This window comes from Galeopterus variegatus, unplaced genomic scaffold (genome assembly GCF_000696425.1).
Source record: "Galeopterus variegatus unplaced genomic scaffold, G_variegatus-3.0.2 Scaffold14005, whole genome shotgun sequence".
NCBI classification, from domain to species: domain Eukaryota; kingdom Metazoa; phylum Chordata; class Mammalia; order Dermoptera; family Cynocephalidae; genus Galeopterus; species Galeopterus variegatus.
This window is the reverse complement of record NW_007740116.1, coordinates 16012-31657: the sequence shown is the minus strand read 5'-3', so window position 1 is coordinate 31657 and position 15646 is coordinate 16012. Positions and strand designations below refer to the sequence as shown.

At 42.8% G+C, this 15646-nt stretch overlaps 1 protein-coding gene across 1 annotated transcript in view; it reads left to right on the top strand.

Moving 5' to 3' along the window:
• Positions 1 to 6101: 6101 nt before the first annotated feature.
• LOC103581816 (thioredoxin reductase 3) overlaps positions 6102 to 15646 on the top strand; it is a gene marked incomplete at both ends in the record, with an annotated part of 25388 nt that continues 15843 nt past the window's right edge. Inside the window, 5 exons of the mRNA XM_008563559.1 lie at positions 6102 to 6162; positions 7512 to 7621; positions 10062 to 10166; positions 10407 to 10479; positions 12160 to 12279. Coding sequence (XP_008561781.1) covers positions 6102 to 6162; positions 7512 to 7621; positions 10062 to 10166; positions 10407 to 10479; positions 12160 to 12279 — 469 coding nt within the window. The remainder of the gene's footprint in view (positions 6163 to 7511; positions 7622 to 10061; positions 10167 to 10406; positions 10480 to 12159; positions 12280 to 15646) is intronic.

The following is a 15646-nucleotide window of genomic DNA, read 5'->3' as shown; positions in this document are numbered from 1 at the left end:
GCACACTTCTCAGGCTTGCTCTGTCCTCTGGCACACCCGCTCCAGACCCGTCGCCATCTTGAAACCCCCCCTATGTTTTCTTATAAGAGTTTTATGGTTTTAACTCTTACATTTAGATCTTTGATCCATTTTGAATTAATTTCTTTATATGGTTTTAGGTAAGAGTCCAATTTAATTTTTTTCCACGTGGATATCCAGTTTTCTCAGCATCATTTGTTGAAAAGACTATTGAATGGTCTTGGCACCCTAATCAAATATCATTTGACAGTTTATGTAAGGCTTTATTTCTGGGCTCTCTAGTCTCTTCCATTGGTGTATATGTCTGTCTTATGCCAGTACCATACTGTTTTAATTACTATAGCTTCCTGCTAAGTTTTGAAGTTGGGATTCATGAGATCTCCAACTTTGTTCATCTTTTTCAAGATTGTTTGGGCTATTCAGGTTCCCTTCAGATTCCATATGAATTTTAGGATGAATTTTTCTATTTTTGCAAAAAACATGATTGTGATTTTTTTTTTCCTTTTTGTCTTTTTTCGTGTCCAGCAACGGATCGCAACCCTCAGTGTCGTGCCCGTACCGGACCGGGACCGGCAACGGGATTGCAACCCTCGGTGTTGCTCCCGCACCTCGCTCAGCCAGTGAGTGGGAACTGGTCTGTATGTGGGATCCGAACCCTCGGCGGGAGCGCCACCGCACTCACAAGTGGCGCTCTGTAGCAGTGCGCCACCGGGCCGGCCCATGATTGCGATTTTGACAGGGGTTGCAGTGAAACTGTTGGGTGCTATTCACATCTTAACAATATAAAGTCTTCCAACCCATGAACAGGGGCTGTTTTTCCATTTAATGGTGTCTTCTTTAATTTCTTTCAGCAACATTTTGTAGTTTTTCCATGTACATGTGTTTTGCTTCCTTGGTTAAGTTCATTCCTAAGATCTATTCTTCTGCTATTTATGCTATTGTAAATAGAATTCTTTTCTTAATTTTCTTTTTGGATTGTTCATCGTTAGTACATAGAAAAGCAACTGATTTTTGTTTGTCGATTTTATATCCTGCGACTTTTCTGAAATTTTTTATTCTCACAGCTTTTGTGTGTGTGTGTGTGTGTGTGTGTGTGTGTGTGTGTGTGTGTCTATGGAATCTTCAGGGTTTTTGCATATAAGATCATGTTTTTTGTGAACAGCAACAATTTTACTTCTTTTCTAACTTGAATGCCTTTTATTTCTTTTTCTTGCCTTATTGCTCTTGCTTGGACTTCCAGTACTATGTTGAATGGAAGTGATAAAAGCAGACAGGTATCCTTGCCTTCTTCCTGATCTTAGAAGAAATGCTTTTAGTCTTACATCATCAAGTATGACAGTTGTGGGCTTTTCATATATGGTGCTATTAGTTAAATTTGTCTCCCAAAAGTTCGTTCATGTATTGGAAACTTGACCCCATTGTAACAGTGCTAAGAGTGTGGGAAATCCTATTATGGTATTTGAAGGGTGGGGCCTTTAAGAGATGATTATATTGTGAGGACTGTGCCCATGGGAATGGATTGATCTATTCAGGGGGTGGTGAATGTAATGGGTGTAATGATTCTGATGGTTTTATAAGAAGAGTGAGTGAGCAGATTATCTTTCTTGCTCAGCCCATTCTTGCCACGTGATACCCTGCCTCCCTGTAGAGAGTCACCACCAAGAAGGCCCTCACCAGATGGTTTCCCTGGACTTTGGACTTCCCAGCCTCTGAAACTATAAGAAATAAATTTCAATTCTTTATAAATTACCCAATTTCAGTATTCTGTTATAAGCAACAGAAATGGACTAATCCGTATAGCTTTAATAATGTTGAGGTAGTTTCCTTCTATTCCTAGCTGGTTGAGTGTTAGAATGTTGCAGTTTTGTTCTTTCTGCTCTCCATTTTATGGAAGGCAACTGGGACCCACACTGTGCTTCCCCCACAGTGTGTCACACAATATTGGGGAGGTGGTGGGGTAAGGGCAAGTGAAAATGCCACAACACCTTCTCCCATCTCAAATGTGGCTTTTTCTTGATTGGGCATTCACCTTGTTGCTGTAGATCTTTGATCAGTTTCTAGAGCTCCTATGAAGTTATTCTGATCAGGAGCTCTTTATTCATTGCTGCTATGGGGAACGAGAGCCTGGAACTCACTCATCTGCCATCTTGTTGATATCACTCACCTTCATTTTTTTTAACCTTGTTTATTTATTTTATTCATTTATTTTGATGCTCAGATCAGGATAATGAGTATATTCAACATTATACAATGTAATCATATTTCATGGCCCTTTACCAATTTCTTGCTAACCCTCCCCCCACAACTTGTATTAGTCAGGGTTCTCCGGAGAGACAGAATCAATAAGATATGTTATAAATATATGAGAGGGTTTTATTAGGGGAATTAGCTTATGTGATTGTGAAGAGAAGTCCCATGATAGGCCGTCTGTCAACTGGAAGCTGGTAGTGTGGTTCAGTCCAAGTCTGAAGGCCTCAAAACCAGGGAAGTTGATGGTGTCCTTGGTGTAAGTCCTGGAACCCAAAAGCTGAAGAGTCTTGAGCTCTGATGTCCACAAACAGGAGAGAAGAGTGTGTCCCAGCTCCAGCGGATAGAGCTTCACCTTTTTCCTGTTTTTTGTTCTCTCCAGATCCCCAGCGGATTGGATGGTTCCCACCCACATTGAGGGCAGATCTTTGCCAGCCAGTCCACTCAGATTCTCATACTAATCTCTGCTGGAAACACCCTTATGGACACACCTAAAAAGATAGCTTTACCAGGTTTCTCAGCATTCCTTCATCTAACCAAGTTGACACCTAGAATTAACCTTCACACCACCTCTGGTAACCTCAGTTCTATTCTCTCCTTTTGAAAATTCAATGTATTACTGTGATCTTTCTCTCTTTCTGTGTGTCTCTCTGTCTCTCTCCCTCTCTCTCTCTCTCCCCCTCCTCCCACTTATGAATGAGGACACACAGTATTTCTCTATCTGTGCCTGGCTTATTTCACTTAACATAATTTTCTCTAAGTTCATCCGTGTTGCTGTGAAAGGCAGAATTTCATTTTTTTTTTTTTATGGCACAGTAGTATTCCATTGTGTATATATACCATGTTTTCATTATCTATTCATCCATCAATGGATATTTAACTCATCTTCACTTTTTTTTTTTTTTCTCCCTTTTTGTCTTTTTTCGTGTCCGGCAATGGATCGCAACCCTCAGTGTCGTGCCCGTACCGGACCGGGACCGGCAACGGGACCGCAACCCTCGGTGTTGCGCCCGCGCCTCGCTCAGCCAGTGAGCGGGAACCGGTCTGTACGTGGGATCTGAACCCTCGGCGGGAGCGCCACCGCGCTCTCAAGCGGCACACTGTAGCAGTGCGCCACCGGGCCGGCCCTCATCTTCACTTTTGAAAGAGAGTTTTGCTGGATGTGGGATTCTTGGTTAATGATTTCTTCACCACTTTGAATATTTCATCCCACTGCCTTTGGCCAACATTGTTTTTGATGAGAAGTCAGCTTTTAATCTTATTCTTGTTCCCTTGCATATGAAGAAACATTTTTGTCCTACTGCTTTTAAATTTGTGTATGTGTGTTTGTCTTTCAGTGTTTTCATTCTGATGTGTCTAAATGTCAGTCTTTGCATTTATCTTACTTGGAGATTATTGAGCTTCCTGGATGTGTAGATGACTGTTTTTCATCAAATTTGGGACATTTTCAGCTATTATCTCTTTGAACATTGCATCTCCTTTCTTTCTTTTCTTTCTTGTATTCAAACTATGCCTGTGTTGGTGTGCTTACTAGAGTTCCACATTTCTCTGAAGCTCTGTCCATTTTTGTTTTTCTCTGTGTCTTCAGATTGCATAGTCTCTATTGACCTATCCTCAAGTTCACTAATTCTTTCTTCTGCGAGTTCGATCTACTGTCAAGCCACTGTGGTAAACTTTTCATTTTAGTTATTGTACCTTTCAACTCAATAATTATTTAGTTCTTTTTTATAAGTTTTTCTGTTTAATAATATTTTTTATTGAATGAGTCACTGTCATCGTATGACAGACTTCTTAAGCACAGTTCCTTTAGTTCTTTGAAAAGTAGTTCTAATGACTACTTTGTTAAATATCACATATGGGCCCTCTCAGAGGCCATTTCTGTTGCCCACATTCTTTGCTGTGAATGGATTACACTTACCTGTTTCTTTTTATGTCTAGTCATTTTTTGTTGAAAATTGGATATTAAGGTAATATATTGTAGCAACTCTGGATACTGAACCCCTCCTCTGTGGCTTGTTTTTGTTTGCTTGTTTATTTCCTTACAGTGAGTTGGCTGGGTTATTTTAGGAAAGCTTATTTCCACCTGGTGTTGCTCCTCAGAAGGTGCAGCCTTGGGTGTGTGCAGTGACCCTGGGACACAGGGCTTGGCAGGCTCCCATTGACACTCTGTGTTCTGCTGCCTGCCTCTGCTGGTATCGCATCCACAGCTTAGGCTGGTTGTTCTCCACTATACATTGTTTGTGACCATGCCCTACGTGTAAATTGTTCCACACTTTGATTCAATTACACATGGGCCTCTTTACCAGGGTAGTTTTTGATGGGTGGGGAGTTGGTGGGTAGGAAGATATTGCCTCAGTGGGAGGGTATAAAATGACTCCCAGTCAGAACTTTGTGATGTTGGTGAAGTGCAGATTGTGCATGTCTGGTGGTGCCCACCCTGCTGCTCCATCCCCTGTTCCAGCAGCAAGGCTGTAGGGTGTCTTGTTTAAGCAATTTGTGAATGGTGCTGCAGTTAAATTGTCAATTTCCTTATCTGTTTTCCCTGCTAGAGGGCAGGGTTTTTGTCTTGTTCATTGTTCTATCTCAGGTTCTCAGAACAGTAAGTGACCCATACATAGTGTTTGATGAGTAAAAAATGATGGAATGACTTAATCACTGTTAAAAGGAATCACAGAAAGAGGAAAAGGTGTGTAAGAAGATGAGCTGCATTGTGGGCATGTTGCCCGTGAGGCGCCTGAGGGACACCCAGATGGAGAACTATAAATTGCCTGTCTTGAGTTCAGAAAAGAGATTGGGGCAAAAGCTGTAGATTTGGGAACCATAAGTGGTCAGGAAATATAAGGCAGGGGATGGGCTGAGATTCTGCAAAATGTGTACAGGAAAGGAAAAAACCTCAGGCCATAACTCATATTCCTAAAAAACTTTTATTTTGGACATTCCTTATTACTATGCCCATATTTTATAACTGTTTTTTTTTAAATTTTTATTTTATTTTGTCAGTGTACAATGTGGTTGATTATTGTGGCCCATTACCAAAACCTCCCTCCCTCTACCTTCTCCCCGCTCCCTCCCAACAATCTCCTTTCTGTTGGCTTGTCGTATCAACTTCAAGGAATTGTAATTGTTGTGTCTTCTTCCCCTCCCCCCAGGTTATTTTTGTACTTATTTATTTATTTATTATTAGCTCCTACAAAAAAGTGAGAAAATGTGATATTTTTCTTTCTGTGCCTGACTTGTTTCACTTAATATAATTCTCTCTAGGTCCATCCACGTTGTTGCAAATGGCAGCATTTCATTCTTTTTTATAGCTGCCTCAGTGTCTGCTCGGCTGCCCGCTAGTGCCTCGGGTTCATGGTGGCCTCGGGTCTTGGGCCTCCCTGGCTGGGCCCCTCCCTGATCAGCACGCACTGGGCCGGGCTGGGGATGGAGTCAGGCAGCAGCGTTGAGGCCTATCTGCTGGGTTGCCTTCTGGCACTGCAGGGCACATAGTCTCCGTGGATCTTGGGCTTCTCCGGCTGGGCACTTCTCTGATTGGCGCGCACTCAGCCGGGCTGGGGATGGAGTTGGGCGGCAGCGGCGAGGCCTACCTACTGGGTTGCGCCCTGGCACCGCCAGGTGCGTGGTCTCCATGGATCTTGGGCTTCTCTGGCTGGGCACCTCTCTGATTGGCACACACTCGGCTGGGCTGAGGATGGAGTCAGATTTTTAACTCAGAATGCCTCCACACATCTTCTGAACACACATCTTCTGAAGTCCTTGCCTTCCAGGCATCAGTCCATATTTTATAATTGTTGACTCTTTTGTGAGGGTGAAAGTTAGGTGTGTTTTTATTACAGGTTAAAGAACTCTTTTCCTCTTTGGGAGTTGACTGTAATATCCTGGAACTTGATCAAGTTGGTAAGTAGAACTGCTAATACATAGTGTTGTTTATAATAAATTCCATCAAGATTGACTTCTTTTTGTTTACTTTGTTCAGTTCTACTTGCTCTTGTCTCTTGGGTTAGATGAGCCATTTTTGTCTATATTCAACGAGGCAGAAAATGAATCCTTCTATGACAGATTATTCGGTGTAGATTTTTTATTTATGTGTTTTTCATATTTGAGAAAAGAGGAAGATGTATAAGCTGTTAACTTTGAAGTACTTGAGGCATTTCAGATGCATCTGCCAACTTTCTAGCAAAATAGTTTCAGCTGTAATAAATAAGAAGAATCTGCTCCTATTTCCTGATTGTGTTACCATGAGGGAGAGCACATTAAGTTTTTAGCATGCATTTGAATTCTTGACATTCACACATCCATTGTTAATTAGGCACTTTACACATGAGGTGCTTTGCAGGGGTGAGGATGTTTTGGACAGAAAAAGTCAATCTGTGTCATCACTGGATTTCCCTGACTCATTTTAGCCAAGTTGCTTTGTTAAGTGAAATGCTCTTGAATCTTTGAAACTTTTTGAAAGAGCATACCAAATAAGGTAGTCTTAAGTAGTTGTGGCCCAGTTTGTTTTTAGGGATGGAGGGTGAATTTTGGACCATGATCAGTAAGATTTTTCTTTTTTTCTTTTTTGTCTTTTTTCGTGTCCGGCAACGGATCGCAACCCTCAGTGTTGCGCCCGTACCGGACCGGGACCGGCAACGGGATCGCAACCCTCAGTGTTGCTCCTGCACCTCGCTCAGCCAGTGAGCGGGAACCGGTCTGTATGTGGGATCCGAACCCTCGGCAGGAGTGCGGCTGCACTCCCAAGTGGCGCACTGTAGCAGTGCGCCACCNCTCAGCCAGTGAGCGGGAACCGGTCTGTATGTGGGATCCGAACCCTCGGCAGGAGCGCGGCTGCACTCCCAAGTGGCGCACTGTAGCAGTGCACCACTGGGCCGGCCCTTCAGTAAGATTTTTCAAAGGTAACTGTTGGAAGTATTTTCTGAGTTATTGCTGCAGCAGATTTTATCTTGATATCTGCTCTTTAAAGAGGGTTCTTATCTATTTGTCTTGGCATAGTCATTGAATTATATGTCAAAATCTGATTTAGAAGAGTTTATTTTAAAAGGAACCAGTAGATTGGTCTGTATTTTTTAAGGTTTCCTTTAAAGCACGGGTGGGCTCCCTGCTTGAGTCAACACTCATGAAGTTATATAACACACTAATCTCTTACGGGTGTGTGCAGGTGAGCAGGGTGCTATGTAATACCACAGTTCAACTCACAGGGTTTTGGAGCCCTTTCCGATGTTTTCATGTACTTTTTTACTCTTTAGATGATGGGGCCGGTGTTCAGGAAGTGCTGTCAGAAATCACTAACCAGAAAACCGTGCCCAATATCTTTGTGAATAAAGTCCACGTGGGCGGATGCGACCAGACGTTTCAGGTATTTATAGTATTGTGTGTTTTTCAGCACTGCTGGCTCAACCTTTATTTTAAAAAGTATTTAAAAGGGCGGAAATGATCTTTAGGAGTCTATTCATTTCTCTTTTAGAAGTTGTGAAATAGGAGAGCGTATAGGATGGTTATCAGATAAGCTTGATTACTTTGAGGCATATTAGCTTTTCTACCAACCTGAATTTCAGAAGCTAAGAAGTTGTCTTCTAAGTGAGGTTACCAGGACAGACAGGTTGGCCACCCTGGAGACATCTCTACCTCCTGATGAGGAGAGAAACGAGGGCTGTTCCCCGACTAAGATGAGGTGAACACTAACATTATTATCTAGGGTAATTAGAAGTTCTGTCAGGGCTGCTAACCATGGGGCATTTTGCAAAGGACCAGCCTTTTGATTTTTTCATTCCTACCATGCTAGAGATGAACAGGTGACATTCAGTTAGGCAGTGATAGATTAAAAATTGATGTTTATTAAAAAGGTCATTATTCATTTTTATTAAAATTCTACTCTGTTGTATCCTTTATATATGTATGCAAATGTTAATAATCAGTAATTGATTAAATATTATGTTTGAGATTTTAATTAATGGGTCGGCCCAGTGGCGCACTCGGTTGAGTGCGGTGCTCCCGCCGAGGGTTCGGATCCCGTATAGAGACCGGTCCACTCACTGGCTGAGTGTGGTGCGGGCACAACACCGAGGGTTGCGATCCCATTGCCGGTCGCGGTACGGGCGCGACACCAAGGGTTGCGATCCCGTTACCGGTCATGAAAAAAGACAAAAAAGGAAAGAAAAGAAAAAAAAAGAATTATATTTTTGTTGGGGAAAAGATTGTCTACATTGTATGTTAGTCTATGACTACCATTGTTATGTAGTAACAGCCTGTTTTATTAGTTTTAGAAGCTATAACCCAATTTACATGGTGGTAAGTACCATCACTGTAGCCCCTAAACACCTTATGAAGTGCTGGTCTTGCCAATTCTAACCTGGAAAATGATGGCAGAGAATAAATATGGAGATCCAGAGATAGGAATTCTCTTTCAAGACTGAAAGGCATTTCCTTGGATGGCAGATCCTTAGGAGATGGATTTCTCTAAGGGCACTGTATTAGTCCACTTCTGTTACTTATAATAAAATACCTGGAACTGGGTAATTTATTAAAAAATGAAATGTACTGCTTAGTTTCAGAGGCTGGGAAGTCCAAAGTCCAGGAAACACATCCAGGGAAGGCCTGGTTGGTGGTGACAGTGACCCAGGGATCTCATACGGCAGAATGGTGGAGCAGAGAGAGAGAGGGAGAGAGACTCACTTGCTGTCCTTTTAAAGCCCTCAGAGCCATGCCTGTGAGCTAGGTCCTTACAATCTGATCACCTCTTCAAGACCCCACCTTTCAGTTAGCATAATAGGATTTCCCACCTTCAGTGGTTACAGTGGGGAATCAAGCTTCTAATACATAACATTAGGGAGACACAGTTCTGTCCTTATCAGGGACCTAAAAGTGAGGAGGCTGAAGGAATCCTTTTTAGGATGTGCCAAAATTCTTATTGGGCACCCGTTCTTTAGTGGGCTGCGGAGCATGTGGTGATTGCCTGCAGTTATGAAGTACCTGTTGTGTGTCACAGGAAGGTCTAGTTTGAGGATGGTGTTTGTAAAGCCAAGGTAATGGGATTGAGTAACTGATTTTGCATAAAGAAAACTCACTAAATCACACATCAAACTACTAACCTCATGAAGCTGGGAGCACCGCCGCGCTTCCCAAGCGGCGCACTATCCAGTGCGCCACCGGGCCGGCCCATTGAGTAACTGATTTTGCATAAAGAAAACTCACTAAATCACACATCAAACTACTAACCTCATGAAGCTACTTCTGATCACAAGGAGGGCCAAATTAACAGGAGAATTTGGGCCAAGCCAACCTCGTGACTATTGCCTAAAGGAAAAGGAAGATGTTTGTGCTGTATAGGAAGTTCACCAGTACAGCTACAAAATTCAGATCAATTTATGAGAAACCATGAAAAAAATATGCTGATGATACATAAGAATTGTTTTCAAAATGAAGACTAGCACAGGTACACAGGGGTCTCGAAAAATGATACTTGATTATTTTGCTGCACTTGATTAGACTAAGGAAATTGACCTCATCCGACAGCAATACAAAGCCATGGCCTCCTGGATCATTTGACACATGCCTGGCCATCAGGTGTTAGGTTAGAATGGACAAAATATATGTACTTTGGCATTAGTTCTAATTCCTTGGATCCTGTTTGAATAGCATCCAAATAAGTTTACAATTCCAACTTAGATGAATTATTCAATAATTGTTTCTAAGATTTTTTTATAAAAGAAATCCATGCTGATTGAACACAGGGTGCAAATAATCAGCTTTAAAACGTTAGGTCATGTAATAGTCTTTCTGCTTTCATTAAACCATAGGCACATCAGAGTGGTTTGTTACAGAAGCTCCTTCAGAAAGATTCAGCATATGATTACGATCTCATTGTCATTGGCGGTGGTTCTGGTGGCCTTGCCTGCGCGAAGGTACGAGCACAGAAATGAAACTCAGAGATAATTTTCCTGGTGATTGCCATGAGCATTTCTTCACTACTTAAAAAAAAGGATAATTATAATGTCACAATTTAAGTTTTTGTTGTAATAGCTGGCTTAATTCAGGGAAAAGACCGTGTTACACAAAAACAGTCTGTTTTTATTTAGGGGAGAGAAAAATTGGGGGAGTGTCAGGAAAATGACAACATCTTTATGTGCAGTTTTTCTTTGTAGGAAGCTGCCGTTTTGGGAAAGAAAGTTATGGTGCTAGACTTTGTGGTCCCGTCACCTCAGGGCACATCCTGGGGTAAGCCATTTTTCTTTGTTGTTGTTCTCTGCTTTTTACATATGTTGTTTTCTTTACATAATCTCATTTAATCCTCGCAACAGTCTCAAGAAATGCAGGTAGCCTATTGTAAGTGCATGAGGAAACTGAGTCTCAGTGAGGTTATGGTTAACAAGTGGTGACCTTGGAAAGATAACATAAAAATAATTCAGGAAGATTTTGCAAAAAGAAAAAATATTCCATGACCCCAGTATTCCAGCCCTTCTTCCGTAGTTTTTTACATACATGTGATAATATTTTCACATAGTCATGGTCATAGAGTATATACAGTATGGTCATCACCTAAGTTTGCCATAAACATTTTTCTGTGTTTCTGCTTCAATTTCATAAATGACTTTAATGACCGCACAGTAGTCGATCGAGTTAATGCGTGTAATCTTTGTAGTTTAGTTTCATAAGGAGCATAATGTGGTCCCAGCCCATGACTCTGCTGTACTATAGACTTGAGAGCTCACCTTTCCATGGTCTTTTCCACAATAAAATAGAACACGTAGATTTTGTGTGGCTGTTTTCTCTTTATACGTCAAATGCGTTCTCCCTCTGTCTCTGCCCCGCTGTTTGCCCCAGGGGACAGGTCAGTTGGTAGCCTCACCCTCTGGCTTCTGGTGGGGCCTGGATAGTTTTGAGTAGTGGGAGGAGAACAGAGGGAGAGAGGAGTATGGAGTTGGGGTCTTGCGCCTCTGGCTCCCTCCCTGCTGGGTGGCTGCAGGTTGTCTCTGTCCTCCTGTGGAAGGCCACTCCCATGTCAGATGGCTGGCTCCCCTGGGTGGTGGCCCTCACTCAGTCTCCTTGCCCCTTGACATGGGCTGCCAGTGGTCCCCCGCTGGCACTCTGTCCCTTCTTGCTCGCCTCCCACACTCTGTAACTTCTCCATAAACTCTTTCCAGTTACCTTGTTTGAGTGTGTCTTCTCTCTCCTGCCAGAACCCTGAGTGATTAAAACATGAAAATGATTTTTTAAAATTCAAACTTACTCAAAAAGTTTTAGCCTAGAATTACATACAGTAAAGTTAATCTGCCTTGACTTTTGTCATGGTATTCTTGTGGTGTGTGTACACTTGTCTTGTTTTCCCTTCCTCCCTCCCTCTTTCTTCTTTTTTCTTTTCCTTCTCCCTTTCCTGTTCAGAAGTTATCCTACTTACCTGGCATAGCAGAAGAGACTGCAATCAGAGAGGGCTCCTCGACTCAGGCCCTGCAGAGGGCCTCCATGCGTGATGTGTTTTGTGGTGTTCAGGATTTGGAGCAGATGTCACTAGGCGGCTTGCGGTGGGCTGACTGTTGGCTCTGGGTAGCAGGCAGGGTTACAGAGAGTAAAAGGCTGGAAGCTGAGATTTGACCCTTGCTGTAGTTTGTGTCTGATTCGTCAAATTACTTCTGATTCCTGTGTGGATCAGACTCAGACTCTGTCCCCAGCAGACTTTTCACACGCACATTCATATTTTTTGCCTATCTTGGGTCTCAGCCATGGACCCTCAGTTGGAAAGTTTAGATGAATCACTTGTCTGTTATTTTGGAGAGGAGGGTTGTCCACACTGCCATTCATGCTTGCCATTTCCACATGTTTTAATAACACTCTGCAGGTTACACACACACACACACACACACACACATGAAACACTAAGACTGCTGTTTCCTTTCTCAGGGCTCGGTGGTACGTGTATAAATGTAGGCTGTATTCCTAAGAAACTGATGCACCAAGCTGCCCTTTTGGGGCAGGCGCTACGTGACTCAACCAAGTTTGGCTGGGAATGTGACCAACAGGGTGAGTAACGGTATATGAAATACGGATTGGGAGAAAGGAGGAAGAATGAGTTTCTTAGTAAAGACTTGCTGTTCATATTTTGTAGTTGAGTTTGAAATTCAATTAATAAACATTCGTTAGGAGCCCATCGGGTGTCAGCCAGATACAGAGGACGCAAAGATGGCCTGCTCTCAGGGGCCTCTGCCTAGGAAGGAATTGTTTCAGCTCTAGCAATTCCAGACCCTTATCAGAATGTGAAAGAGAATAATCACTATTTTCAGATTTTTTTTCAAGTACAAAGAACATATTCTCTCTCATAGTCATCAGAAGGAACCAACCCTGCTGACATCTTGATCTTGGACTTCCAGGCCTCCAGAATTGAGATAATTAATTTCTGTTTTTTATCCAAAAAATGAAAGAAAGTAGAATAGCAAGCATTAATTGAATTTTATCTGCCATTGTAATAACATTTTCTGTTTTATCAGGGTTATATATGTCTTCGGTTAACGAAAGGTGGGTGGAAAACAAATTCATCCAATAATCATTTATGTAATCTAGGCCCTGGGGATGCAGAGATGAAGAACATATAGCTCCAGCCCTTAAGCAGCACCCAGTCTGTTGGGAGAGAGAGACAAGGAGATCCATTCAGTGTGCTGTAATTAATGGGGCCATTTTGGGCGCTGACTTGAGGGGCATTTAATGTAATGTTGAGGAGGAGGGAGTGTCAAGGAAAGCTTTTGGGACTGCTATGGTCTGATTGAATTGTGTCCCCCAAATTTCATTTATTGGAAACTTAACCCCCACTGTGACTGTTGAGGGTGGGAAGTCCTATTATGGTAACTGAAAGGTGGAGGCTTGAAGAGGTGATTAGATTGTAGGACCATGCAGTAGTGAATGGATTAAAGATGGTGGTCAGGGGCGTGGTTCTGAGGGCTTTAAAAGAAGAGAAGAGGAGAGTCTGTCTCTCTCTCTCTCTCTGCTTCTACCATCTTGCAAATGTGAGACCCTTGGGTCATTGTCACCACCACCAGATGTGTTCTTTGGTGGTGAGCCGCTGAAACTATAAGCAATAAATTTTGTTTTTCTTATACATCACGCGGTTCCAGCTATTTTGTTATAAGGAACAGAAATGGACTAAGACAGGGACAAAGTAACCTTTGAGCTGGACCTTGAAGGTTACAGAGAAGTAGGACATTTAAGACAAGAGGCAGCTTGACCAAAACTGTGGAAATTTGAGAAAGCATGGTACACTTGGGGGTAGTGAGTGGCTGTGATTAAGAATGGGTGAGAGGTGAGCAGGCCGTGAGTGTCATTTAAATTAAGGAGTTAAATTTTACCGCAAAGGAAATAGAGCTGTTGAGGAGTTTGAGCAGGAGAGGGACATGAGCCACAGTTTTGACTGTGGACCCTTCCGATGGCACTGAGGAACTTACAAAGGGAGGAGGGGGTGGGGGGGGAGCAAGAGATGACAGAGGCCCGAGCATAGCCGGGCTGGAGCACAGGAAATGGGTGTCAGGAGACTGAAGATACAGGGTTGATCGGATGTGGTGACCAGTTCAACGTGGGTTCTTCATCTTGGCTGTGTATCACAATGCCTCATGGAGTTCTAAAAAAATTACAGACGACTTGTCTCTTTCCCCAGAGATGTCGATCCTGTAGATAATGGCACGTGCATGTTTCAAGTGCTGCAGATGAGTCACTCTAATGCTTAGCCAAGTGATTGTGACAGGTTTTCAGTTCATGGTAGCATGGCGGGGGGAGTCCAGGAGGAGGGATAGGGTGGAGATGGGATGCAGGCCACTGAGGTGGAAGGCACAGATGGGTTTGGTTTGGTGGTTGGGTGTGGCTGAGCTCAGGATACTGAGCTGAGGCTGGACATGTTTTCCCAGTCAACTTGATAGACATCCTGAGGTCAAATTAGAATCAACTGGTTGTAGATGAAGTGAGGCCTTTCCATTTGGCAGTTTAACTTCTGGGTTACTTTTTCACATTCAAGAATCCTTCTCCCCGAGTCCTTCATCTTGCCTGGATATTCCACTTCAGATGCACCAGGAGCATGCTGGTGGAGGTGCTGTGGGGGAGGTTTGTACCTGAGCTGGCCACGAACTGGGTTTTAGAGTCACGGCATGTGGGTGAGACTTGAAGTCTTAGGAACTGGGGAGAATGTATAGATTGAAAAGACGCAGAGATAGAATGCTGAGTACACAATTCCTAAGGGAGTGGGTGAGGAAGAGGAGGAAAGCCAGGAGAGCTGTCACAGGTCAAGGAGGCGCTAGATTTTTAAGGGCAAGATTTGGGACTTTAGTCGTCTGAAAAGAGAATTAATGAGTCAAATGCCACAGAAAGGCAAATGGAATAGGATTTGAATTATGTGCATTTTAATTTGGCAGGTAGTTAAGGAGTATCTTTAAAATTAAAAATGTTTCTACACTGTTTCTAAAATAATTTAGTGCAAGTGGGGAGAAAACCAGAAGCCTCAGTCATGGGGAAAAGTCTGTGAAGGACTGAGTTGTGGCACTTTGAGAGGGAGACGAAGCAGGCAGAGGTGGCTTGTGTGGTTGACATTAGACCTGTCAAGGTCCATGCCTGCTGGGGACTTCTCGACACACTACCCTTGTCTGTTCTGCACCATCTCACATTGTCTGAGCTCTGCACTTTCAAAGAGGAGACAGCTGGGTTATGTGTTTGGACCACTGTGCCTCACCTGACAGGCTAGTTGGTGTTCTTAACCCTGTTCTAAGTGTTGATGGTTTCTAAATACTTACAAATTGCCTTGAGTGGGTAAAATTTTATATTGGATTCCTCAAAGTTCCCCATATACAAAATGCTTTCTAAGTCAACTTTGGGGTGTTATACTATGAAATGCTTAGCTAGCCATTGCATGGGATTTGAGGCTTGGCAGTTTTGAGGCAGAGGCTCAATAAATGGCCAAGAGTGAGTGAGTAAATAAATAAATAAATAAATGGTCAACAGAATCTGAGAGGCAAGAGAATAGTAGTAAAAGTATGCCACAATTTTGTTTCAGAAGAATGTTTTAGATACTTCCATTCTTGATGTTCATAGAGAAATATAGGTTAAAGTAAGTTTAAAACATATAGATAAATTCTAGATGAGCAATTGAATGTAAGTTTAAAAGGAGAGGGGAAAATGTACAAAGAAAGGTTAGTAAAACAAAAATAAAAAATAAGCAGCATGCAACTGTAATTTTAAATAAACAAAAACAGAGGAGCTAAGGGCAGTCCTCTCTGCTTGGAAGCAGGCAAGAAGCAGAGCATGCCCAGGGTCCTAGGCAGGAGCTGAGGGTAGCCCCCTCTGCCTGTAAGTGGGCGAGAAGCAGAGCATGCCCAGGGTCCTAGGCAGGAGCTGAGGGTAGCCCCCTCTGCCTGTA